General features: G+C 44.7%; 1 protein-coding gene across 1 annotated transcript in view; it reads left to right on the plus strand.

Annotated features, from left to right (window-relative positions):
• PIEZO1 (piezo type mechanosensitive ion channel component 1 (Er blood group)) overlaps window positions 1–27,303 on the plus strand; it is a 160,124-nt gene that overhangs the window by 73,262 nt on the left and 59,559 nt on the right. Inside the window, exons 5-7 of the mRNA XM_075838615.1 lie at window positions 379–544; window positions 17,847–18,027; window positions 19,229–19,442. Coding sequence (XP_075694730.1) covers window positions 379–544; window positions 17,847–18,027; window positions 19,229–19,442 — 561 coding nt within the window. The remainder of the gene's footprint in view (window positions 1–378; window positions 545–17,846; window positions 18,028–19,228; window positions 19,443–27,303) is intronic.

The following is a 27,303-nucleotide window of genomic DNA, read 5'->3' on the forward strand; positions in this document are numbered from 1 at the left end:
ATCCACCTGTTCTCCATCACGTCTAAGTTATGAACTTATATGTGATTGGTTAACCGCTCTATTCCGCAGACCTGACGGGTACAGGATTCAGCGTAAGATACAGCTGCTCTGTATACAGAATACAAAGTAGCTCTATCTCAAAAAGTAAAAATAATTTTTAATAAAAACGAATTATAAAATTGCACAAAACACACTGACTGACCTTTTTTTTTTTTTTATTAAACAAAAAAAAATCGCTTAAAAAAAATGTACAAAGTCTTTAAGTACAATTTCAGGTGGTGTCAGATCAAACCTGATGCAGGTAAACCTAGTGTTTCTTAAAACCACAATCCCCTAATGCTTATCTGTGGCATAAAGATCTCTTTTGCTTTGCTCTAGATTGGATATCTATGACCTCCCCAATACAGTACGGATGGTGTCCCCAGATTTCGGCATGTTCCTGGTGTCCGCTATATGCCTTGGCTTGTGCAATCGCTTGTTGCGGCAGAAGAACTCGCTAACCCCACATGAGAGGCTCAGCAGGTCGACAGATCTTATAGAGCAGGTGGGATCTGTGTAACCGGTCAGAATATGCTGGCAATGTCGTCTTGTTGCTGTTACTATTACGCCCTCGCACTTCCTCTAACCTCACTTCTCCTGGGGTTTTTATACCAACCTTTCCATACTCTATAATTTACTACACCCCCATGTCCTGATTTATTAACCATCCTCTGTTCTCAGCAGCTACAGCTTGTCTACACCAGGATTGAGTTCTATGTGGGATAATGCAGCAGTCACTGTTTACTTTAGTTGTCCCTTACTGTTTTATTTATTTTCACGTCATATTTCATTTTTGGCTGCTCCCTTCTCTCCTATCAACCCCCCCTCTATTTCCTGCATTTTCCACTGCCCCCACCCTGCGCTGAGATGTCCGGCAGAACTCCAATTTTTTTTTTCTCTCTGCCCAATCACTTTATTTACATTGATGTCGGCAGCACAAGGCTGGCAAGACCAGCTGTGCCAGTCATGTGACCTCCCTTACCGTCAGCAGCCCTTCACCCCGGCTGTTCAGCATAAACAGATGTTCTGGTGTCTTGACACCATCTGATCCACAAAGTTGGCATGTATCAGAGGCAAAATGTAAAACTTCTGGGCCGCTTTGAAAAATCTGTAACTTTACCCCTCACCTACAATGTGCCATTTATAATACTGGTGTCTTCTTATATGGCAGAAAGGCCTTTGGGCCTCCGCAGACACCAGGGGCCGTGCGCGACTGCTACCTCTGCGCTCCTTCTAGTTACACTCCCGACATGTATATAGTTCTGTAAACTTCTATCTATTTCTTTCCTTAAAATAAAAGCCTGCTCGAGGGTATAAGGGTATGGTGATTTGGCTCCTGTCACGCTGGGTCAGGACTTGTAGTTCTAGAGAGACGCCAGAGTGGAATTAGAGCCGTGACCGGCAGATGTGTATTGTGTGACTAAAGAGTGCTGGAAATTCACTTAGTTCAGTGAAAGCCAAGAATTGTGCAGATTACTAACCCTTCACCAGTTATGCTGAGGTTGCGCCGGTATCCTTGTCCCTCACTGTAACTTTTAGAGATAAATAGAAGCGTCTGTGTTTTTGGCTTGTTAGTCTTGACTGTTTAATAATGTTGGCATAGTGTGATGTCTTGAAGACTTAGGTACTTGTTGTGGTATTGACGTTTTAGGCCTATGGTTTATTGAAAAAAATATTTTTATTTCTCTTTTACCCTCATTAAGGTGGTTGTTTGGTTTAGGAACCCTGTTTTCAAATATGTCAGGCAATTCTGAATTAATTGAGGGGGCTCCCCCGCTCAGGACTTTTATCTATTAGCCACGCAGGCATAGCTAGGGGTTCAGCATGGGGAGGGGAACCACACAGAGTCCTGAATGAGCCCCCAACTTATCTGACTCGTTTCTACAACTGCAGAGGTACATCCTAATCATAGTGATTCAAAACACCTTAGAAGACAATGCATTCCGAATTCCCTCACTATGTCCCCTGCCGCTATTCCGTCACTCGACCCTCCCCCGCTGTGCCGTCACTCGACCCTCCTCCCGCTGTGCCGTCACTCGACCCTCCCCCCGCTGTGCCGTCACTCGACCCTCCCCCCGCTGTGCCGTCACTCGACCCTCCCCCCGCTGTGCCGTCACTCGACCCTCCCCCCGCTGTGCCGTCACTCGACCCTCCCCCCGCTGTGCCGTCACTCGACCCTCCCCCCGCTGTGCCGTCACTCGACCCTCCCCCCGCTGTGCCGTCACTCGACCCTCCCCCCGCTGTGCCGTCACTCGACCCTCCCCCCGCTGTGCCGTCACTCGACCCTCCCCCCGCTGTGCCGTCACTCGACCCTCCCCCCGCTGTGCCGTCACTCGACCCTCCCCCCGCTGTGCCGTCACTCGACCCTCCCCCCCCCGCTGTGCCATCACTCGACCCTCCCCCCCCCGCTGTGCCGTCACTCGACCCTCCCCCCCCCGCTGTGCCGTCACTCGACCCTCCCCCCCCGCTGTGCCGTCACTCGACCCTCCCCCCCCCGCTGTGCCGTCACTCGACCCTCCCCCCCGCTGTGCCGTCACTCGGCCCTCCCCCCCGCTGTGCCGTCACTCGGCCCTCCCCCCCGCTGTGCCGTCACTCGGCCCTCCCCCCGCTGTGCCGTCACTCGGCCCTCCCCCCGCTGTGCCGTCACTCGGCCCTCCCCCCCCGCTGTGCCGTCACTCGGCCCTCCCCCCCCGCTGTGCCGTCACTCGGCCCTCCCCCCCCGCTGTGCCGTCACTCGGCCCTCCCCCCCCCGCTGTGCCGTCACTCGGCCCTCCCCCCCCGCTGTGCCGTCACTCGGCCCTCCCCCCCCGCTGTGCCGTCACTCGGCCCTCCCCCCCCGCTGTGCCGTCACTCTGCCACCATAAACAAACCATTAAGTGCGGATTTGACCTTTGGAATGATCTGCGGTTTTAATGTGGATTTTCTGTAACAAATTACACAACGCGTGCATGTAGCCTTGTTGTAAAAGACTGTAGGACGTGGTGGGGAAGCTCAGGAGGCTTCTGCCCTGGAGACCAGTAGCATCGGTGTCAGTACATTTTTAAAGATCTCGCCAAAACACACCAATTGGCTGCTGTCTGCTTGTCGAAGAGAAAGCGTAAGGCCTAGTTCACACTGAGTTTTCAGGCGATTGGTTTTCACATGGAAACTGCGAAAAAAAAGCGCTCCAAATCTTCCTCCATTGATTTCAATTGGAAGTAGAGGCGTTTTTTTTTCCACAGGCAGTTTTGGGCTGCTCGCGAAAAAAAGCATCGTGCCTTATCTTGGAGCAGTTTCAACCCCTAAACCTTTATTGAAATCAATGAGAGTCAGAAAAAAAATGCTCCGTTGCATTTGATTAACGAAAGCCTGAAAGAAAACACCTCCAAAGCAAGTGTCAAAAAACAGATTTTTTTTTCTGCCTGATGACAAAAAGCTCAAGCTCTGTGAGAACTAGGCTTATGCCTCATTCACACGACAGGGTCCGAGTGTCGGCCGATAAAATCGGCCGTTTTGGGCCGTTTTTCCCGGCCGGTTTGCATCTGTTCCGATTCCGTTCCGGGCCGTGTTGCCGTTTTTAACGGCCGATTTTGACCCGTTTTGCATCAGTTTTTTTCCCTGTCCGTTTTTTTTTTTTTAAATATCCTTTTTATTGTCAGTTTTCACATTTTCTTACAAACATTTCACGTAAGAGTTACATCATGAGTGCGCAGCACTCAACTGTCATGGGATTAACTTTTAAATTAAATTCAACATAACATATAAACACACCAACATAGAAACATGGCATAATTGTCGATCTTCAGATGGACCAAACAAACCTGACTCCCCCAACTCCAACACCACCTAGATCATCAATGAGTTTCCACTCATCCTTTCTCCCCCAGCTGGTTCACAGTTGCATCCTCCCTAAAACGCCTGCCAAGAGCTGCGTGCAGTACCACTTTGTGTACTGGAAAGGCCTAACAATTTCCGCTATTTTGGCTGTTGTACATTGCGTTTCTATAAATACTTGCCACTTACCAAATAGCTTCTTGGTTCCCGTTTCCTTCCGCCTTTCCACCTCCACCCTCTCAAGAACCAATAACTGTTTCAGCCGTGACACAATCAATTCTAACCCCGGCGTGTCTGCCTCTAACCAGTGACTCAGGAGGCATCTCAAAGCTACCAGTAAAATCGTGTGCACCAACACGGGAGGTGATCTTACTCCTCGAGCACCCTCTTCCTCTGGCGGCCGCGCCTGATGGAATAGTAGTGCTTGAGGCGTCATTGGGAGATTCGTTTTCCAATGGTCCTTAATATATTTCTGTACCATCCCCCAAAATCGTTTCGTATGTACACACCCCCACACTCCATGCCACAAATTCGTCAGTGGTGTATTGCACTTGGGACAACTTGTAATGCGATCAGGGAAAGATTGTGAGGGCAAGATATTAAAGCCATATATAGCTGTATGCATCAACTTGAAATAGGTTTCCCTCCAGCTCTCATTTATCACACTCTTCCGTACCGTCTCCCAACCCACCAGTATGGTCTCTCCTATATCTGGATCCTGAGTCCACCGTTCCCAGCTTTTAAAACTAATCCTTAATTGCGGACGAACAAAACCCTCTCTCAATGCTCTATACATTCCTGAAATGGTCGCCCGCCCAGTTGTTGGACCTATGACCTCATCCAGAGTGTGCGTAGTAGCTTCCTTACTCAAATCCCTGAGCCTGGAGGTACAAAATGTTCGTACCTGAAGTACTTGCAAAAAATTGACTCTATCTACTCTGGGTCTGAGTTTAGCGGTGATTTCCTCCCCAGTTAACCACCTCTTTTCCTCTGTATGCATAAGATCCCCTGCGCTACCAATGCCTACCCTCCCCCATGAGGCAATTCCGTCCCCCTTGTCCATTCCCGGTAAAAACTCCGGATGACCGTTCAACGGCATATACTTCGATACCAGGTGGGGTAACCCAAACTGCTTACGTACCACTTTCCAAGCTAGAACTGTATCTCTCAATACAATGGAGGTTTTGAGACGGCACGGAAGAGAAGCGATTCTACAATGCAACAAAGCTTTCAGGTTCCAAGGTGAAGCATACTCCCCTTCCAGATCTAAATTGGAATAATTGCTTGTTTCATGAAGCCAATCTACTACATGACGCATAAGACAGACCACGTTATAACCCCTGACATTCGGAAAGTTCACACCCCCTTCTTGTTTACCCATCATGAACTTGGTGAGTGCTATGCGCGGCCTTTTTCCTGCCCATATAAATTTAGTGAATGAAGCCGTCAATTTCGAGACATCCACATGCTTCAATAAGAGAGGTAGCGTTTGAAAGGGGTATAGCAATCTAGGAAAACTAACCATCTTGATCAGATGACATCTTCCCAAGAGGGACAACGGCAATTGGCCCCATCTAGTGAGTTCCGCTTGTATTTTTTTAATTAACGGGGGATAATTTAAGCCATACAGAGTGTCTGGTACCCTCCCTATTTTGATACCCAGATAGGTAATGCAGTGTTCCACCGGTGATATCCCGCAACCCAAGGATTGCCAAAAGGTCTTTGGCAATGGCCTGCCCAACTCCAGCAGTTCGCTCTTAGCTATATTGACTTTGTATCCCGAGCATTGCCCAAATTCCTGCAAAAATTGAAAAACCTTCCCTAAATGCTCCTGAGGGTTTGACATAAAAAGTATGACATCATCAGCGAACAGGGCTAATTTCACTGCACAAGATCCCACTTGAATGCCTCTGAACATATCCGATTCCTCCAAGAATCTGGCCATAGGTTCCAATGCTAGATTGAATAGCAGGGGCGACAAGGGGCAACCCTGTCGTGTTCCTTTATGTGATTGGAAGGGATCTGATAGGAACCCCGAGGAGTGAACGCGTATTTGCGGGCTATTGTAGACTCCCTTCAGGAAGACCCGGAAATCTCCCTGAATGTTCATTTTGTCTAGCACCATCCCCAGCCATTCCCATTGTATTAGTAGAAAACAAGAGGAGAAGTTCTCCAGCTCACCTGACACGAGAATTGGTGTCGCTGTCAGCGCCTGGATGTTTTCCGTGTCGGCACACGATACAGGAACAAATGTAGCAAAAGGAGGTTAGATCCAGCGCTTTGATAGAGGTAAAATAGAAAAAATTTTTCCAAGTTTAATTGAGTTGTATTAAAAAGTCCATTTGTAGTATGGTCCCGGTGTGTGAATAGAGGGAAGGAATGATCCTGTTAGCCTACGCGTTTCGGACGAAGCGACGTCCTTAGACTTGGCTGAAGTGTGTTTTGAAACTGGCGCGTCTGGCCTATTTATACTGTGTCCAGGGTGACAGCTGAGTCCTGATTGCGTTTCACGTCTTGGCGTGTAACATGGAACGCAACCCGGAAGTAAGATAATGTCAGGCGTATGGAGCGCCCGCTCTGATGTCTTGTAAGTTCTTTTTCATTATTAAGTGACATGCCCTGTGAAGCAATTTGTATTACTTTGCTGGACTGTATTATAAGTTTTGTCTTATAAAGTATAACATTGAATTGTTCAAGACGCTTGTGGAGTAGACTATAATATGTGATCACATGTGCGTTCCAGATCACATGACCATGTGGAACGCAAACATGCTAGACGAATCTACGGTAAGCAGATTGGACGAGCAGATGTCATCCTGTTTCTACTGCATATAATGGGTGAGCGTTTTAATACTTCTATAGTTGACAGAACTTTTTTTTTTTTTTTTTTTTTTTTTTTTGATTACTGCTTTCTAGGAAATGTCAATGTTAATGTGTCTATAGTTATAGACATAGCTGGTTGTCATTCGGATCACATTGTTATAATGTTAATGTAAAAAAGTGGCCAGATTGGGACATCTTGCGCATCTAAGGTTCAATTTACACTGATTTAGATGGTTGGATCATAAGTGCATAAGTAAGGAAAGTGAAGTGAAAATAAAGATAAAACTGGAATGTGAGGAAGTAATGCATGTCAATCAGCATATGTTATGCATGCACCACGGGGGGTGATAGTTAAAAACATGACTATGTGGAGAAGTTTTTGTAAGGACAAGATATCAATATTTGTTGTATTATATCATATGATAATTTGTTGGGACTGTATGTAGTGAGTTGGTGACATGTTAGTGCCCTCATTTGTCAACTTAATATTGGAACATGAGTTCCTTTCTCAAATTTAGACCATCTGGAAATCTTGTTTTTAGTCTATAGATCCAGAAGGCTTCTCTTAGGTGAATTTTGTTTTTTATGTCACCTCCTCTTTTCGGCATGTGAATTTTCTCAATGGCGTAGCAGCGAAAGGTTTTGGTTGTCCTATTGTGTTTGTGTATGAAATGTTTGGATGCGTTGGAAATGTTCACAATGTTTGGATTTCTGACATAGCTCAAATGTTCCAGTATTCTAGTTTTTAATTTCCGGTTGGTGCAGCCCACATATTTCAAAAGGCATTCTGTACACTCGATGATGTAGACAACAGATTCCGTGTTACAATTAATATAATTTTGAATAATGAATGTGTCCGTTTGAGTAGAGTTGCTGAAATTTTTGGTGGGGTGTGCGTAAGAACAAACTTTGCAGGGGTGTTGACCACACCTGTAAAAGCCTTTGGTTTCCAACCATGTGGTATTTGTTTTGTCATGTGAACTAAAATAGGACGGAGAAAGGACACTGCCTAGGGACGGCGCTTTACGAGCCACTATCCTAATCCCTCCTGCCAAGATGGTACGCAGACTGTCGTCTTCCATGAGGATTGGTAAGTATCGATTTACTAAATTTTTGATTTGAGAAAATTGATTACTCTGTTGAAGGATTAATGTAGGCTGACTTGTGGTGTTTTGCTTGGTGGTGGTTTTCTTATGGTACTCAAGTAATTGTGTTCTGGGTTTTTTAGACATGATATCACTTGCTCTATTCAGTGTCCACTGTGGATATCCTCTTTTGGAGAGTCTTGATTTTATCTGTTCTTCTTCTAATATAAAACGGTTGTGTGAGCTGCAGTTCCGTTTTGCTCGGTGCATCTCCCCTACTGGTATGGCTCGAATGGTTTGTTTAGAGTGGTTACTTTTGGCATGGAGTATGTTGTTAGATGCTGTTGGTTTGCGATGTGTCTCGGTAGACTGGAACAAGAAAGAAAGAAATTACAATAGACCAAGACCTATACTCAAAAAACGGAATTATCAATATAACCAACATAGAGATCTACCTAACAGAGTCAGCTTCAGCTCCACCGAGCCAGACTCAGCAGAAGGTTTTTCAGAGGATGAAAATATGAGAACACGGTCCTACTCAAACCATAGACAAGACGTTTCAGGTCACCAGTCAAAAAACGAGGAAGGAGGGGCGGTAGGAAGCACAAACAGACCAAATCAAGATCCCAACCGTCGCCTCCGTCCCCGAAAATTTCAGCATTATTAGAATCGAATGTCACAAATTTATCCTCTATGTCGTTAACTAAGGAACAAAATCAAGCACTATCATTGGGCCTCAATTTTGCCCCGAAAGATAATTTTAATCTGTTCAACACCATACTTGATATCAATAAATTTATCCGAAATTTGACGGTCAAAAAACACTTCTCAGCACCAGCAATTACAACAGAGGTCATCAATACCATGATATGCTCACCAAACACAACCAACGTTACTGAAGAATCACCAGTGGACATATCCCATATCCAATCCAATCTCTCGTTTCAGGAACTTTCAACCATTGTATGCTTGGACCATCTGTGCACTGAAAAACCAAATCAAACAGTTATGACTGCTACCAACTTTGAAACATCAAACCCTAAGTTCTACCCAATAGGTTCACGCACAGATTCCATGGACCAATTCCAGATGGTGTTAGAAAAGGAATTACAAATACTGGCAGATACAACAAAATCTCAGCAACAACAAACTAACATGACAGCTGGTCTGAGAAAAGCAGTCAAATCATTACATGATAATAAAGAAATAATCATTAAGATGTCCGATAAAGGCGGCAATGTCACGGTCTTGAATAAACATGACTACAAATCCTCTATCTTGACCATGCTATCAGATACAACAACGTACAAGAATTTAGACAAAAATCCAGTAGATAATATTAAATTCAATATGAAAAAATTACTTACTGATGGCCTACAACAAGGTTTCATCACTCAAAAACAGTTGGACTTCATTTATATTGATCAACCTATCACCCCAATAATTCACGCACTTCCTAAAATACACAAAGAAATTTTCCCTCCACCGATGAGACCCATCGTCTCAGGCATTGGATCCATATTAGAAAGACTATCAGAATGGCTGGACACACTGCTGCAACCTCTAGTACAAAGAACACCTGGCTTTTTAAGTGATACCAAACATGTCCTAAACTCACTATGCAACCTACGGTGGCAAGAAAATTACACATGGCTCACCTGTGACGTAGTCTCACTGTATACCTCAATCCCCCATCAAATAGCCTACACTGCCTTGGAAGAACACTTATCTACACACAGTAATTATGATAAAAAATTCCAAATCTACATATTGGAAGTTCTGGTGTTTCTAATGACAAATAATTACTTCCTATTCGATGGAAAATATTACCTTCAATTAAAGGGTGTATCTATGGGGGCTAAGTTCTCCCCCTCAGTGGCAAATTTGGTCATGTCATGGTGGGAGCAGTCCCACATTTTTTCCAGTAACAACATATACAGCAATTACATTGAATGGTACGGTAGATACATTGATGACATTTTACTCATATGGAAAGGAGATATTAACATCATCCCAGTGTTCGTTGAGAGTCTAAATCATAATGAATGCAACCTTAAATTTACTCAACTACAATACTACGGAGATTATCTTCCTAGATTTAAAACGAAGTGGCAATATGGGTCAGATCATATCTACCGAGACACATCGCAAACCAACAGCATCTAACAACATACTCCATGCCAAAAGTAACCACTCTAAACAAACCATTCGAGCCATACCAGTAGGGGAGATGCACCGAGCAAAACGGAACTGCAGCTCACACAACCGTTTTATATTAGAAGAAGAACAGATAAAATCAAGACTCTCCAAAAGAGGATATCCACAGTGGACACTGAATAGAGCAAGTGATATCATGTCTAAAAAACCCAGAACACAATTACTTGAGTACCATAAGAAAACCACCACCAAGCAAAACACCACAAGTCAGCCTACATTAATCCTTCAACAGAGTAATCAATTTTCTCAAATCAAAAATTTAGTAAATCGATACTTACCAATCCTCATGGAAGACGACAGTCTGCGTACCATCTTGGCAGGAGGGATTAGGATAGTGGCTCGTAAAGCGCCGTCCCTAGGCAGTGTCCTTTCTCCGTCCTATTTTAGTTCACATGACAAAACAAATACCACATGGTTGGAAACCAAAGGCTTTTACAGGTGTGGTCAACACCCCTGCAAAGTTTGTTCTTACGCACACCCCACCAAAAATTTCAGCAACTCTACTCAAACGGACACATTCATTATTCAAAATTATATAAATTGTAACACGGAATCTGTTGTCTACATCATCGAGTGTACAGAATGCCTTTTGAAATATGTGGGCTGCACCAACCGGAAATTAAAAACTAGAATACTGGAACATTTGAGCTATGTCAGAAATCCAAACATTGTGAACATTTCCAACGCATCCAAACATTTCATACACAAACACAATAGGACAACCAAAACCTTTCGCTGCTACGCCATTGAGAAAATTCACATGCCGAAAAGAGGAGGTGACATAAAAAACAAAATTCACCTAAGAGAAGCCTTCTGGATCTATAGACTAAAAACAAGATTTCCAGATGGTCTAAATTTGAGAAAGGAACTCATGTTCCAATATTAAGTTGACAAATGAGGGCACTAACATGTCACCAACTCACTACATACAGTCCCAACAAATTATCATATGATATAATACAACAAATATTGATATCTTGTCCTTACAAAAACTTCTCCACATAGTCATGTTTTTAACTATCACCCCCCGTGGTGCATGCATAACATATGCTGATTGACATGCATTACTTCCTCACATTCCAGTTTTATCTTTATTTTCACTTCACTTTCCTTACTTATGCACTTATGATCCAACCATCTAAATCAGTGTAAATTGAACCTTAGATGCGCAAGATGTCCCAATCTGGCCACTTTTTTACATTAACATTATAACAATGTGATCCGAATGACAACCAGCTATGTCTATAACTATAGACACATTAACATTGACATTTCCTAGAAAGCAGTAATCAAAAAAAAAAAAAAAAAAAAAAGTTCTGTCAACTATAGAAGTATTAAAACGCTCACCCATTATATGCAGTAGAAACAGGATGACATCTGCTCGTCCAATCTGCTTACCGTAGATTCGTCTAGCATGTTTGCGTTCCACATGGTCATGTGATCTGGAACGCACATGTGATCACATATTATAGTCTACTCCACAAGCGTCTTGAACAATTCAATGTTATACTTTATAAGACAAAACTTATAATACAGTCCAGCAAAGTAATACAAATTGCTTCACAGGGCATGTCACTTAATAATGAAAAAGAACTTACAAGACATCAGAGCGGGCGCTCCATACGCCTGACATTATCTTACTTCCGGGTTGCGTTCCATGTTACACGCCAAGACGTGAAACGCAATCAGGACTCAGCTGTCACCCCGGACACAGTATAAATAGGCCAGACGCGCCAGTTTCAAAACACACTTCAGCCAAGTCTAAGGACGTCGCTTCGTCCGAAACGCGTAGGCTAACAGGATCATTCCTTCCCTCTATTCACACACCGGGACCATACTACAAATGGACTTTTTAATACAACTCAATTAAACTTGGAAAAAATTTTTCTATTTTACCTCTATCAAAGCGCTGGATCTAACCTCCTTTTGCTACATTTATTCCCATTGTATGTTATCAAAGGCTTTCTCTGCGTCTAGCGCTAAAAGTGCCGGCCTGTTACCTGGCTGGGGATCGTGCCTGACTGTTTCTAGCACCATCAATACCTTGCGTAAATTTGTCACTGCAGCCCTGCCCTTTACAAAGCCTACCTGAGATTTTCCCACCAGTATGGGTAGATACATAGCCAGTCGATTGGCCAAAATTTTTGTGAGCAATTTCTGATCTTGATCTATCAGCGAGATGGGGCGGTACGACCCCGGGTCAAGAGGATTCTTCCCCTTCTTGGGTAACACCTTTTATATGCGCTACCTTGGCCTCTGCTGGTAAAGCTCCCGTTCCTAGTAAAGTATTATAATATGCCACCAAGGTAGGGCTGATTTCTTCTCTCAGAGATTTGAAAAACTCCCCTGTGAATCCATCCGGACCCGGGGCCTTTCCGTTAGATAATGTTTTAATGGCGCTCCAAACTTCCTCTAGTGTAATCTCCGCGCTCAAATTACCATTCTGCTCCTGGGTGAGCCCTGGCAACTTCCCTCCCTTTTTGGAGATCTATGGGTGTTTCTGAGTAAAGGGCTTGGTAATATTTACTTAATATGGTATTGATTTTTTTGGGGTCCGAGGTAGGAGTTCCGTTTTTGATTCTTTAAGTGTTGAAATATGTGCAGGTGCATACCTCCCCTTTGCTAACCGCGCTAATAATTTGCCCGCCTTATTGCCGAAACGCATTAAATCAGCATCAAATTGGGACCGGTAAATACTCTCTTTTGTCTAACCATTGATCAAACTGTCGCTTGGCTTCCTTCCATTCCACCCCCAATAGCATTGATGGCGAATGTAGGAATGCTGTGTACGCACGCCGTAATCTGTCGCTCGCTGCCTTGTATCCTTCGGTCGTCTTACGTTTAAGATTAGACATATACTGCATGATTTTCCCTCTTATTACCGCCTTGGCTGTACGCCAATACAATGACGGTTCCGAGCGATGCGCTACATTATCCCCATCGAATTCCATCCACCACCCCTTAAGCTTCTGTGTAAAGCCCTCATCCTTTGCCAGAAAAGCGGGAAACCTCCAGATAAAATCCGTTCCTCTAGCTACTGTGTCAGCCAATGTAATGGTAACCGGAGCATGGTCCGAAATAACTAAATCTTCAATTGCCGCTTCACGTAAACGTCGTGCCATTGCGTCACTAACTAACAAATAATCAATACGCGACCATGACTGATGAACATGAGAGAAATGTGTATATTCCCGCGCATCTGGGTGTAGACTCCTCCACGCATCTATTAGGGCCGTGTGTCTTAAAAAGTCGGGCAAGACCTTATCTCTATTTCTCTGCGAACTAGTCCCTGCGCTCCTATCCTCCTTTGAAGACCTTACAGTGTTAAGGTCTCCCCCTAAAATCAAAAACCTAGTGCGATCCTGCTGGAGTTGGGTTTCCAAGTGACCAAAAAAACCAGTGTTAACCGTATTTGGGCCATACACATTATGAATACTGATGGTTTCCCCTGCATGCTCCATCACTAGATGGATCCAACGGCCCTCGTCATCCCGCTCCTGGGACACCAGCGTAAACGCAAAGTTTTTATGTACCAGAATTATAACTCCCGCCTTACCCTCCCTTGCCGACGAGCCAAAAACCTGACCCACCCAGAACTTTTGCAAATACTTAAACTCCGGCTCGGTAAGGTGAGTTTCCTGCAATAGGGCCACATCAGGATGCAATCGTTTCATGTGCCTTAAAAGTTTGGTCCGTTTCTGTGGGGATCTCAGCCCTTTAACGTTCCAAGAAACTATTTTCATGTTATTGGATCGTGTTTAAGATGAGCTAAAGTGCCTAAAAGTCGTGTGAAGTCCAGGGAGTCAGATCCGTCTCCTCCCAAGAGCCATGTACAAACATTAACATTAACATCATAACCAAACCCTGGCTTGTATGCCAGAACCAACAAGGCCAACCATCCCTTACCTAATAAAATCACCTGCGGCAAGGGTTAGCAGTCCCTTAATACCCACTGGTGTATGTGACTTCACTTTTTTCTGTTATGCCAGAACGCGCCCCTCCCTCCCCCTCCCTCCCAGCCTTCCTATATGGCTCCTTCCATGAGGAAGTAACACCTGCCCTTGCCCCCTCAGTACCTCTTTGTCGCCTGCACACCCTTATGTACATTCCCTTATCATTACTTTAACAGCCTAGAGTCCGTTAGGATTGCATCCTCACATTTCCCTATGAACCTTGCTTCGCTTCAAGGTTTCCCTACCTCCGTGTCCCCTATCTCCTACCACAATTTCCCTCAGTCTGCCATTGTAACAGATAACACTAATCCCTTGCGTGGGGGAGGCATTTTATCACTCACGGTCAATCCCGCCCACAAGGGACAATCTCAGATCCTGATCTAACTCCCTCACAAATATCTTGCAGTGAAAAAGCAGGGAAATATCAGAATGCATATACTTCAACCTTGATAACATTGTAGCATTGTAACAATAGGTCAACTATTGACCGATACATAGTGCTGTATAAGACCGCAAAATATCCCCCTCAATAACTTTCAGATTATCTGTAAACTTATCTGTAGCTGGTCGGAATCTGCAATTGTTCTACAGCGTCCACAAAATCATCATCACAACAGCTTAAATAAAATGCACCAAAAAGGACTTCGTCCGTCAATCAGGAGACGTGGATCGGGTGCGGTCCCGTGTTCGCCTCTGCAGCTTCGGAGAGTCCCCTCTATTTCCGGCTCGACCCCCCCCGGGATCTTCCAGGTGTGGGCATTAAGGCTTCTGCCCAGGTACGCTCCATATTTAGCCGGTTCCTTTTGTCTTCTCTTGACTTGCGCTGCGGACTATGTACTGGACTGTGACGCTCCTCTTGCTGTGATCTGTTCCCACAAAGCTCCGCAAGTGCGTCCTCCGCTTCCTGTGCAGTGGTGAAAACCTTGTTCCGCCCGTTCTCTTGAAACACCCGCAGGATGGCTGGGTACTGCAGGCTAAAGCGTATTCTCGCTTGGAACAGCGCGGTGCAGATCTTGCTGAAAGCCCGCCTTCGTTTTGCAACCTCCGCCGAGAAATCCTCAAATAGTAGCACTTTCATGCCCATTATTTCCAAAGGACGCGATCTGCTGCGGAAAGCTCTCATGAGTGCCACCTTGTCATTGTAATCCAACAGTTTGAAGATCACTTGTCTGGGACGATGTGAATTGTGGTCAGCTGTTGCTGGGAGGTTTCTGGGGTCCGGCCCCACTCTATGCGCCCTCTCCACCCGGCATGGACGGGGGAGACCTAAGGCTTCCGGCAATGTCCTCTCACACACTCGTTGCAAATCAGCAGATATCACCGCTTCTTTCAGCCCCACCAGTCGCAGGTTGCTCCTCCTGGAGCGGTTTTCCAGATCCTCCACCTTGTCCCCCAACTGCGCAGTAACAGACAGCACCCCTTTGAGTTTGGATTGCAGGCGTTCATTTTCATCCTCCAGCAGCGTCATACGCTGTTCTAACTCATCAGCTCTGATAGTGACTTGTGCCAGCTCCGCATTCACGCGGTTTAGAGAATCTTGCACCGTTTTTTCCAGCGCCTTTTGCAGGTCTGGCGCTATCTGTTTGGCTACTTCACGGGCCAGGGTTACATAGTCAATGGCTACTGGAAGAGCGGACAGTACATGCTCTGCCGGGCTTGAAAGCTGGGACAGATGGTGCTGCAGCTCATCTTCCTGTGTGTATAGCAGGGTCGCAGTGGCGGGAAGCGCCGCCATCTTACCTCCCTTTACCACGGCCGCGGCTGATTCCTCCATGGCTGGCTTCTGCGCGCTTCTGAGGAGGTACCTGTCCATACAGGCACCACCGATGATGTTGCCTTGTGCAAGGCTGGTGACTTCCCCGCTGATTATCGTCGCCGTAGCGACTATTGCGAGCTTACAGGCTGGACGGGAGCGGGAGCTCAGTCACTCGCGTCCTGCATCCCCAGCGCCGGAACCGGAAGCTCCCTGTCCGTTTTGAAATCGGATGAATTTCATTTAACTTTGTTGACACACACAGCCCTTTGTAGATAATGCCACCCTGCCCCTTGTAGGTAATGCCACCCTGCCCCTTGTAGGTGATGCCACCAAGTCCCCTGTAGGTGATGCCACCAAGTCCCCTGTAGGTGATGCCACCCAGCCCCCCCCCCACATTCCAGGAGAAGTCACTGACTTCAATGTCCATATATGGACAGTGTAGTCGCTGACTTCTCCTGGAGAGTAATTCCCTGCCACAGGTCGGGAATTCCGCTTCAGAAGTGAGTGACGTCACTGTGTCCATATATGGACAGTGTAGTCACGCACTTCTCCTGTAGCGGAATCCCCAATCCCCGGCCGGTGATTTGGGATTCCGACTCCTACAGGGAGCAAAAAAAGACCCTCCTCCTCCTCACATGCACTCTGCACTGTGAGGAGGAGGAGGAGAGCGAGCACGAGCGACGGAATACATGGCCATCACTCGGGACACATTCCGGTGATGGCCGTGTATTACCCGGCCCCATAGACTTCTATAGGGGCCGGGTAAACGACCGAAAATAGGGCATGTCCCATTTTTTGACAGCCAGGTTTCCCGGGCTGTCAAAAAATCGGTCCTGTGAATAGCCCCATTTAGGGGTCTATTGTTCCTAATGCAGCCGGGTGACGGACGATTTATGAACGGCCGTCACCCGGACGGGAAACCCTGTCGTGTGAATAAGGGCTTAAAGAGGCTCTGTCACCAGATTATAAGTGCCCTATCTCCTACATAATCCGATTGGCGCTGTAATGTAGATAACGGCAGTGGTTTTTATTTTGAAAAACGATAATTTTTTAGCAAGTTATGAGCTAGTTTAGATTTATGCTAATGACTCTCAATGGACAACTGGGCGTGGTTTTACTTTTTACCAACTGGGTGTTGTACAGAGGAGTGTATGAGGCTGACCAATCAGTGACCAATCAGTGTCCTACACTTCTCATTGTTCCAGCCCAGCATGATCCACAGCACAGTGTGATTGTGCAGTGAAAGAAGTAAACACGCCCAGTTGCTAAAAACACAATACACGCCCAGTTGGAAATAAAAGAAAACACGCCCAGTTGTCCATTAGAAAGGCTCATTTGCATAAATATAAAATTGCTCATAACTTAGCCAAAAATGATAGTTTAAAAAAAAAAAAAAAATTTTACTGTTATCTACATTGCAGCGCCGATCACATGCAATAGGAGATAGGGATTTGATAATCTGGTGACAGAGCCTCTTTAAACGTGCCTGTACTGGCGTTATTGTGACCTCTGCCAGTGGGCCCAGGGCTGCCCTTCCAACCCCACTACCTGCACCTCTAGCCAGATCTGTATGCGCCTATAAAGTACTTCTCTGCATCACACGTACAACCTATTGATCTCACTTGGCATTATGTAACACTTCATCTTCCCTGTGGAGGCGCTGCAGGGGAACTGAACACTCGCTGCTGAGTTTTCTCAAAGTTTGCAGGCGAGTGTTGGGGGTCCCATCAGCAAGTAACCATGTGATCAGTTTATTTACAGGGGCCATTTGTAACAAAACCCGAAGTTGACAACCCTTTTAAGAATAATTCTCAAGCTGCTTTTTGTTGAATATACAATCCTTCGCTGTAACTGCAGTTTTTCATGTCCGAGTTGCACCCGTCCGGGACCCTTTTTTACGGATCCCTCAGACTTGAGTCTATTGAGGGATCCGTGAAAACGGTAAAAAATAGGACATGTCCTATTTTTTTCACGGGCCCTTCATACGGTCCCTTAAAACAACGGCTGTGTGATCGGCCCCATAGAAATACATGCAGCGCTGTGATGACCGTTAAAAAGACAAAAACGGCCGTCACATGGACTACATAGACCTTCGTCTGAATAAGCCCTAAGACTGTTTTAATGGCTCCTCATGTTCAATCCCTCTCGTTATCCTGCCAGGTGGAGGAGGAACACAATGCAGAAGTGACTGGAGATGAAGACTCTGAGGATGAAGAGGACAAAGAGGACATTCAGACATCGCCACAGGATAGAATTCTGGCCTCACGGATCAGAGAGGCAGCCCACAAACTACTGGAGGCCATAGGAAAATCACTGGCTCTCCTGCTGCTGGCGCTGGCAGGTAATGAGGCACAAACTGCATGATTATCTGACTGCATGGATCTGATTTTTTTTTCTTATTTTTTTCTTTTGCCTTTTGGCTACTTTAACTTTAGGGGATTTCTGCTTAGGCCTTATTCACACAACAGGGTCCGAGTGTCGGCCGTTTTGGACCACTTTTCCCGGACGTTTTGCATCCGTTCCGGGCCGTGTTGCTGTTTTTAACGGCCAATTTTGATCCATTTTGCATCGTCTTTTTTTCCCTGTCCGTTTTAAAATCGGATGAATTTCATTTGTACATTTTTTGCCACACACTTCCCTCTGTAGATAGTGCCACCGCCCCTGTGGGTAGTTCTGCACAGGCCCCCGTGGGTAGTGCCGCACAGCACCCCCCGTGGGTAGTGCCGCACAGCACCCCCCGTGGGTAGTGCCGCACAGCACCCCCCATAGGTAGTGCCGCACAGCACCCCCCGTAGGTAGTGCCGCACAGCACCCCTTGTAGGTAGTGCCGCACAGCACCCCCCATAGGTGGCACCACCCTACCTGTCTGTAGATAGCGCCACCGTTCCAAGAGATGTCCCGGACTTCAATGTCCATATATGGACACAGTGAAGTCAGGGACTTCTCCTGGAGCAGAAACACTGGCCACAGGGTCAGGGATTCCGCTTCAGAAGTGCCTGACGTCACGGTGTCCACTTCTGAAGCGGAATCCCCGTTGCCGAAGCTGTGGCCGGGGATTGGGGATTCCGCTCCTACAGGGAGCAAAAAAAATACCCTCCTCCTCACATGCACTTCGCACTTTGAGAAGGAGAGAGAGCGAGCGAGGGAAGACACGGTCGTCACTCGGGACACATTCCAGTGATGGCTGTGTATTACCTGGCCCCATAGACTTCCTCTGGAGCCGGGAGAACGGCCGAAAATAGAGCATGTCCCATTTTTTGTCGGCCGGGTTTCTCGGGCCGTCAAAAAATCAGTCGTGTGAATAGCCCCAGTAGGGGCCCATTGTACCTAATGCGGCCGTGTGACGGCCGCTTTATGAACGGCCGTCACACGGCTGGGAAACCCTGTCGTGTGAATAAGGTCTTAGTATTACCTTGTTGATTCTGAGGAAGACTGTCTCTTTCCAATTTGTAATTATGGAAGTCCTCTATAATGTAGAAAAATGTTAATGAATCCTGTTTTTGTTCTCTCAATCCTTCCTCTTTTTTTTTTTTTTTTTACAGGTATCACTGTCCCTTCTGGTTTTTCGGCTGTCTATTACCTGGTCTTTGTTGGCCTGTGCACATGGTGGGCGTGCCACTTCCCCATCAGCCACATGGGCTTAAACACCCTTAGTGTCATGGTTGGCTTTTTTTCCGGAGGTCACATGATTTGTCTGTATGGTTACCAGTCCCCATTCATTCAAAATATTTTTCGTCCAGCGGAGTTGTGGGCAAGGTATGTGTCTCACTATGTTTACTGTATATTTTAGCTATATGCAACATCCATACTTTGTTGTATTTTAACTGAGTTCCTTTGACTAAGGCCCCATGCACACGACCGTGTTTTTGCGTCCGCAATTCCCCCGCAAATCCACGGGAGAATTGCGGACCCATTCATTTCTATGGGCCCATACACACTATCCGTGTTTTCACGGGTGTCCGCAAATCCGTGCCGCAGAAACTCAGGACATGTCTTATTACGGCCCGCAAATTCGATGCGGACATGCCAATAGAAGTCAATGGGCCCGTGGAAATTGCGGATACACCTCCGTGTGTCATCCGCAGTTTTGCGGATTTGCGGAAGTGTTGCTAGGCGACGACCGGGAATGAGTTCTGTCGTCATCCTGTTTTACCTAGGCTTTTTTTTTTTCATCCGCATTTTGCGGATTACATACGGATGAACTGCGGATTACATACGGATGAACTGCGGATGACATTTCACGGAACACGGTCCTGGAATTTGCGGACCAGAAAAACACTACGGTCGTGTGCATGAGGCCTAAGACTCTGCTCACACTTGTTGTTTTTTTTATGTCAGGTTCCTGTTGCTCTTTTAATGGCCAGAATAGTTCAGCTATCCAATGAAGAAAAAAAAAAAGTTAACCTGACACTCCCAATATAAGTCAAATGGCATTTGTTAAAGAGGATCTGCCATGACGCAGTGACATACAAAGAAGAGAGGTTGTTCTATATAGAAACAAAAAACAAAATGTGCCCCCACTATGGTGCCGGAATATAACTGGACAGAATAGTCTGGTGCTCCCCTCCACACCCTTTGTATGACTTTTGGGCCAAAATCTCACCCCCTTGTTTGCAGAGGAGAGCTCTGCACAGGTTTTCGCCAACTGGTAGAAAAGGGGATGGGACAACCAGGGCTGGGTCCGCTCTCTCTCTCCAAGGGCTCCAAAGCAGGTGCATGGTCTGCCTCTGTCACATTTATGATCTTACCATGACACCAGTGTGAGCAGAGCTTAAAGGGGTTGTCCAGGCTGGGGCTGTTTTTTTTTTATACTGATTACTTATCCACAGGATAGGTCATCAGTATGTGATCGTGGGGGTCTAACAACCGGACCCTGCACAAATCCGCTATTCTGTATGCCGGAAACTATGCAGGGTCGGTGCCGGAAGCAGATGTCTCCGGCCACTGTATAGCGGTCTTTCTTCAGTACTGCAGCTCTTCTCCTATTCAAGTGAATAGGAGCAGTGCTGCAGTAACCGAGCACGGTCACTATACATTGTACGGCGCCTTCTGCTTCCGGCACCGACCCTACATAGCTTCCGGGACAAAAACAGCCCCCAGCCTGGACAACCCCTTTAAGGCTCTGTTTATGTAGCGTTAGAGCCTTGCGACGTATACCTCGGAGAGAAGGCTGCAACCTATGCTACTCTATTGGCATAGAGTGGCATACTTTGCCCAGAGACTCCCAATAGTAAAGAGAACTTCCATCACGCGGTATACCTTTTTTGTTTTTAACTGTATCCCCCTGTATAGAATTGGACACTATTTTTGCATACGCTGGCTGAATAGGGGTCTATAGATACATTCAGCATATGCGCCAGGAGCTGTCCTGGCGCATACATGGAACATAGGGCTTTACCGCTATGTGAACGCAGCCTAATTTAGATGTCTGTGCTCGCAACATTTCCTGAGAGGTCTATAGCAATCCTTTTGAACACGGTGAGCAGTTCATTGTATGGCATGAGTAGACATTATTTTATGCACAATTCCAGAGGGAGCATTTTAATAAACTGCGTTTTATTGTATGTACGGTTATTTCTTCATCAAAGGGAACGTTTTTACTAGACCAGTCACTGAACATTTATAAATGAGCTCCTTTCCCATCATGTGCTGAGTCTTGTGTAATTTCTATAAAAAGCCTTAACTTTAGATTTTTAATTGCTTATCTGTGAAGAACACCATGGCATGCATATACTTGACTTCAAGACATGCTATTTTTTAACAAGGTTTTTAGCCGTTTTCTTTATTAGATATTTTTCATTGTATCATTGTTCTAATTGTCAAGGATTGGAAATGTCAATGAATGAAGTTGTAAGAGTAGAAGAAGGAACATTTCTTATTTAACAAGGGTTTTGTCCATTACAACATGTCCTCATAAAATACTATATCCTGCAGAGGGGATATTAATACATCGTCATCTGAAAATCAAGCCTTGTGATAAGTAGGGTTTAAAATCTTCAAGAAGGTGGAATCTTCAGAATAAAATCTAATGCACTCATTAACAGCTCTGCTAGTCCATGTATACAGAATATAAAAATGTCAGTTCATGATGGAGGTGACGTGCTAGTTTCCGGACAATAGCACTTACAATACAAGGTACAGCTCTGTATATTACCATTTGGCAAAGAGACAAGATTCGGACTTAAAAGGGTTTTTCCGCCAGTAACAATACCCGATGGGTCGGGGTCCGACTCCCTGGACCCCGCCATCAGCTGTTTTGAAGGGGGTGCAGCGCTTGTACGACCACTGCTTCCCCTTAACTTCGTGCTCACTGGGAATCTTCAACACGCATTTAGTGCCGATTCACAGGTATTGCAGCCTTTTCTCCCATTTACTTCAAGGTACGTACGAGCGCTGCACCCCCTTTAAATCAGCTGATCGGAGGGGGTTCCGGGAGTCGGACACCGACCGATCAGCTATTGATGGCCTATCCTGAGGATAGGCCATCAATTTTTACTGGCTGGAATACCCCATTTAAATTGATAATTGAGACCAAAAACCGCATGGTAGAGATCAAACTTTTTTAACGTGGATGAAATAAATGATTATGTTCTACTGGCCCCAAGCAAAAATTTACATAGAAGTCCTCTGTAAAATCCTGTGGATCATTGGGCTAGCTATCTCTTCTCTCTCGCCCATAAATTTGCATGCTTGAATTAGCCGTGCATGACTATTTCAATAGGGAGAGGGGAATAAGCCGCACTTTCTAATCTGCTAGAGGAAATAAATCGGGCATATTGAAATTCAACATTCCCAAACCTTCTCTCCCTGATGGCTGACAGAAAGAGCCTGCTATTACCCATCAATACCGGCAGGCTCAGCAGGATTTAATCGAATGTGAAAGGCCAGCTTTAGTAAATTTACAGGGGCTGTTTTCCTTGGGCAACCCCCTTTTTTTTTGTTAGGTTCATCCAATAACCATATGATCATAAGGGGTCCCCTGATTAGCTGTAATCTGTGTGGGTACCCACCAACAAGTGTTCAATTCCCCTGCAGCGCCCCCACGGGGGAAATTAAGCATTACACAATTCCCATTGAAATCAAGGTCCTCCTCAGAGAGCGAGAGAGAGAGACGTACTCTTTGTAGCGCTATTAACTTTAAAATTCCCAAATTTTAAATTGGTTTTCTAAATGGGACAGCCCATTTAAGGTTTTGTTCTGTTCCAACTTTTATACTATAGTTTGCCAGTGGCAGCGCTGATGAAATGATCTGGGACTCTTACGTAAGAAAAGCAGTATGATCAGAATGAATCATTTCTACGTTAGATTCTACCTGGTGATTCGTGATGGTTTTTTTAGTCCAAGTCCAAAAGTTTAATTTTTTAAGGGAGCCGGGAACAAGAACTTGTTGCAGTCAGGATTTAATAATTCGGAGAAATAGCATTTTAATGTCTTAATTTCTTGGATTACCATGTGTCCTATGGTTTTCATATGTCTTTCACTACATTCTGCTACTCGGGATATGTCGACCCGTCATTATAAGAGACAATTATACTGTTGACTCATTGGTATCAGACAATTCTTTCCATTTCATAAGATGTGAATAGAAGACCTTCACAATGTTGACATTATGTTGACACTTTGCTCATTGTCTGCTCGTAACACGGTCTGCAAACCTGTAGGAGTGTGACTTAAAGGAACATCCGAAGAAAACTGGAGTTTGGCCATATATACTTTATAGAGCTATTAGATTATATAATAGGGAGTCTTCATGAGAAGCGTCTGCCTTAGGCTGGGTTCACACATTGAGCGGTTTTGCCGAGAGTGTTGCAAAAAGTGTCCCGATTGCTGTCTGTTGTACTTTATCACTTGCTCGAACTCGATATTCTGACCAGATGTTACATATCATAGATTATGGTAATTGTTCTGTCACTTTTATCCCCCTAGGTAGCATAGAGGATATTTAAAAACGAGTAAACAAACATAAAAATGAAGGCGCCGCTGCTAATAAGGACTTCATTGGATGTTTTGTTTGCGAGAACGGAGATACATATTTATTTTTTTGTGTTTTTTTTTTTTTTTTTTTGTTACAGGGCTCCGAACCATTACAAAATGAATCGGCACAACTATGTAAAAAAGACGTAAAAAAAACCAAAAAACTTTTTATACCGATGTAAGCTGATACATGACATTGTAGGCATTAATGAGGCTTCGTTCTGCTACTGATTAAAGGAACATCTTTGTATTTTTCGTAGCTGTGAGGATACGATTTCAGGAAGTTATTTTCATAAGCGTTTCAAGGAATAAAAATCCATTTTACTAGTAGTAAGACGACCAAGACGTAATTCCATAGGGTCCATTAATAAAGCCTTATGGAAAAAGGGGAGGTGGAATCGCTAATTCTTACGAGAATTTTAACCGTGACTTTTTTTGTTGGTGTATCTGCCCTGTAAAATTAGAGTGGAAAAAGTAGACTTGTCACACACTGGTGTAATGTCAGCAGGATGGCATAACTCACTCCTCGTAGTAACATCACACTTACATGCTGTAAAGGGGTAGTAGGCACGCAATCCACTCAGAGGTCCGAGGCCTGGGATTTTATGTAAACGAATACTAAAATACAGAATGGCTTGTACATTCCCAGAAATATGTGGACATGTTTCCATGCCATGATTGAAGCGATGATATTTTATGCTGCTTATGTTGGGTTTCATGCAAACTAATGGTAGTATTTGCCAGATTTCATCATGTAAAAAATTAAAAGGGGCACTAAAGCAAAAAAGTGCAGCTTTTAAGGCATTCACACATGTACGTTAATGTATATAGAGGTTTCCAGCAATTGATATGTGACCTAAAGTAGTGATTATGAAATGGCTGATAACGGAGAACAATTAATTGCATGCAACTGCACAGTAAATGTGTGGAACGATCAAGATTTGGTGCCACGATCATATACAGTACTGACCTTTTTTAAAGGGATTTTTTTTTTCATTATGACAACCACTATCCATATACCTTATTGGGACTTATGGATGTGATTGAAGGGGTTTCCCTCTCTGGAGCCTTTTCTATGAGCCACTGCAAACTGGGGTTCTTGCTCTGGCAGACTTGGCCCATTCATGTATAACAGATACAGCCATTCATTTAAATGGTTGATCTGTAATACTAGGTTTCCCCTACCGTTCCAAAATGTATGGCCAGCTGTAGCGCACCTGGGCCGGCTTTCGTGTTAAAAGGGGTTGTCGGAATGAGATACATGAAAAGGCCCAGCTGCATGTACGGACGAGCCGTCGTTCCTGGATAAACATTGAGTGGCCCCAATGTTCTGCTGATCAATCAGGGATACCCACATTGATGGTCTATCCTAAAGCTGGCCATACGCTGTATGTAGCTGTCCGCCGAATGATCGTACGGCCGACCGCTATTCCTCCCGACTTCCCCATACACGTGCACCATCGGGTGAGCGTTCACGTATTTTCAATAGAAAGAAGAGAGAAATGAACACAGGATCGGGCATGTTCAAATTCAACATGCCCACCCCCCCCCCCCCATCTGCCGTCACGGGAGGGTCGGGATGCTGCGATATACATTAGATGGTCCCGTCGAAATCGGCAGATTTGGCCGACCTACATCTAATGTGTATGGCCAGCTTAATGTTAGGCTATTGATATTTTTCTCAAAGTCCCTTTTATATACTTAGTTTATGATTTGGTTACCTGAGCTGATGCTAAATTCTGATTTGAGGCTTTCTTTATAGGGGTTGTATGAGATTAGAAAAACATGGCTGCTTTCTTCCACAAATGGCTCCATGGTCTTTGTCCGGTATTGCGGCTCAGCCCTATTCAAGTAATTGAAGTTGAGCTGAAACCCCTTTTGAATGCCCAGGAAGTTGGCAGAGATTTAGCCCTGATCATTTGCATCCGTGAATACGATCATTAATGACCTGACGTGTAATCGGAGAATATAAAAAAGGAACAAAACAAATAGTTTAAAATGAAGAACCAAGTGTAGATCACGCGTGCCCCATATCTATAAAGCCAGAATATTCCCTAATAAAAACGTATTGGTTATTTTTAACATCTTTTCGGTAAAGCGGCCATAACATTTTGCCACCCTATTAAGATTTCTGCAAAACAATGTTTCCTTGTGTATCGATGTTTATTGGTACCAGCGGAAGTCTGAACCCGATTAGCACCATGATTTATAGAGAAGAGTTCTCGTGTGTACAAGTGATGTTTTATGATGCCGCTTGTCAGTCAAACATCTTTGTATATCTGAAGCTTGTACGTGCGAGTTTTTTTTAATTGCTCTGGTTTCAGTGCGTGTTGCGTTGCTGACAACCCCAGGGCCTCCGTCCTCTAGGGCCCTTCCCCCTCCTCCACCATCTTTAGGGGCATCTATAACAGCGCTTAATACCACTCTCTGGTACTTGTCTTTGACCCAAGCCTGTTATCTGGGCATTTTATAGTAGTGTATGGTGCTATTATTAGGGCACTGTATTGCATTTTTATTTGCACACAATAGAGCTCTATTATTTGTGCGTTGTGATGGCATTATATGGGCACTGTATGGTAATATTATTTGGACACTACATGGCACTGTTATCGGTGCCCTTCATAGTAGTCTTTGGAAAGACCATGTTGATTGTCCTACTGTTTTAGAAGTACAATATATTAGAAGATTACATTTTTCATCTTCCACCTGTAGCCTGGTTTTCCTCTGAGCTGTTGTCTCTCAAAGAACGGAGGGCACCGCCAATGTCATGTTTTGCCCAGGGGCCTCCACACACTTTGATCTGACACTGTGCATTGTTAAATACCATTAAAAGCATGATCTAAACCGATCATTTCATTTTGCAAACGAGTCTGCTATGTGTAGAAGATAAATTTCCTGCACCAGCCGTCCTAAACCTTAAACATTACTGTAAATGTCTTCAAGACGCAGTCCTGTACAAGTGTCTAGAACAGAACTTGTTTGGCAGCTACGTTGCATAGTTACCTGTAAGTGAACCGTGTGTGTGTGTGTGTGTGTGTATATATATATATATATATATATATATATATATATATATATATATATATATATTTTATTTTTTTTAAATAAAAAGATCAATCAGTGTGTTTTGTGCAACTATATTAGTCGTTTTACTTTTTGAGATACTGCTGCTTTGTATTATGTATACTGAGCAGCTGTATCGTTAGCTAAGACCTAAATCCGTCAGGTCCGCGGGACTGACGGGTTCAGCGTCAGCGGGTCCTGCGTGTCTGAGACACACAGGACCCGCTGACACTGAACCCGTCGGTCCCGTGGACCTGACGTGTACAGGATTCAGCATAAGATACAGCTGCTCTATATACAGGATACAAAGCAGCAGTATCTCAAAAAGTAAACATTTTTAATAACCAAATATAAAGTTGCTCAAAACACACTGACTTTTTTTTTTTTTTTTTTTTTATAAAAAATAAATATTGCTTTCAAAGGTTTACATGGACTAAGTCACTGTCTTCTTTTAAATGCTTAAAATTCCATTCAAATCCACTTGAACTATTTCATAGTTTGTATCTCTTCATTGGAAAACTGGGTGACCACCAATATGGCCTACATGATTTCTGACACAAGCGGATGATTTGGGATAGCA

The sequence above is a fragment of the Rhinoderma darwinii genome, chromosome 9, assembly GCF_050947455.1.
Source record: "Rhinoderma darwinii isolate aRhiDar2 chromosome 9, aRhiDar2.hap1, whole genome shotgun sequence".
NCBI lineage: Eukaryota > Metazoa > Chordata > Amphibia > Anura > Rhinodermatidae > Rhinoderma > Rhinoderma darwinii.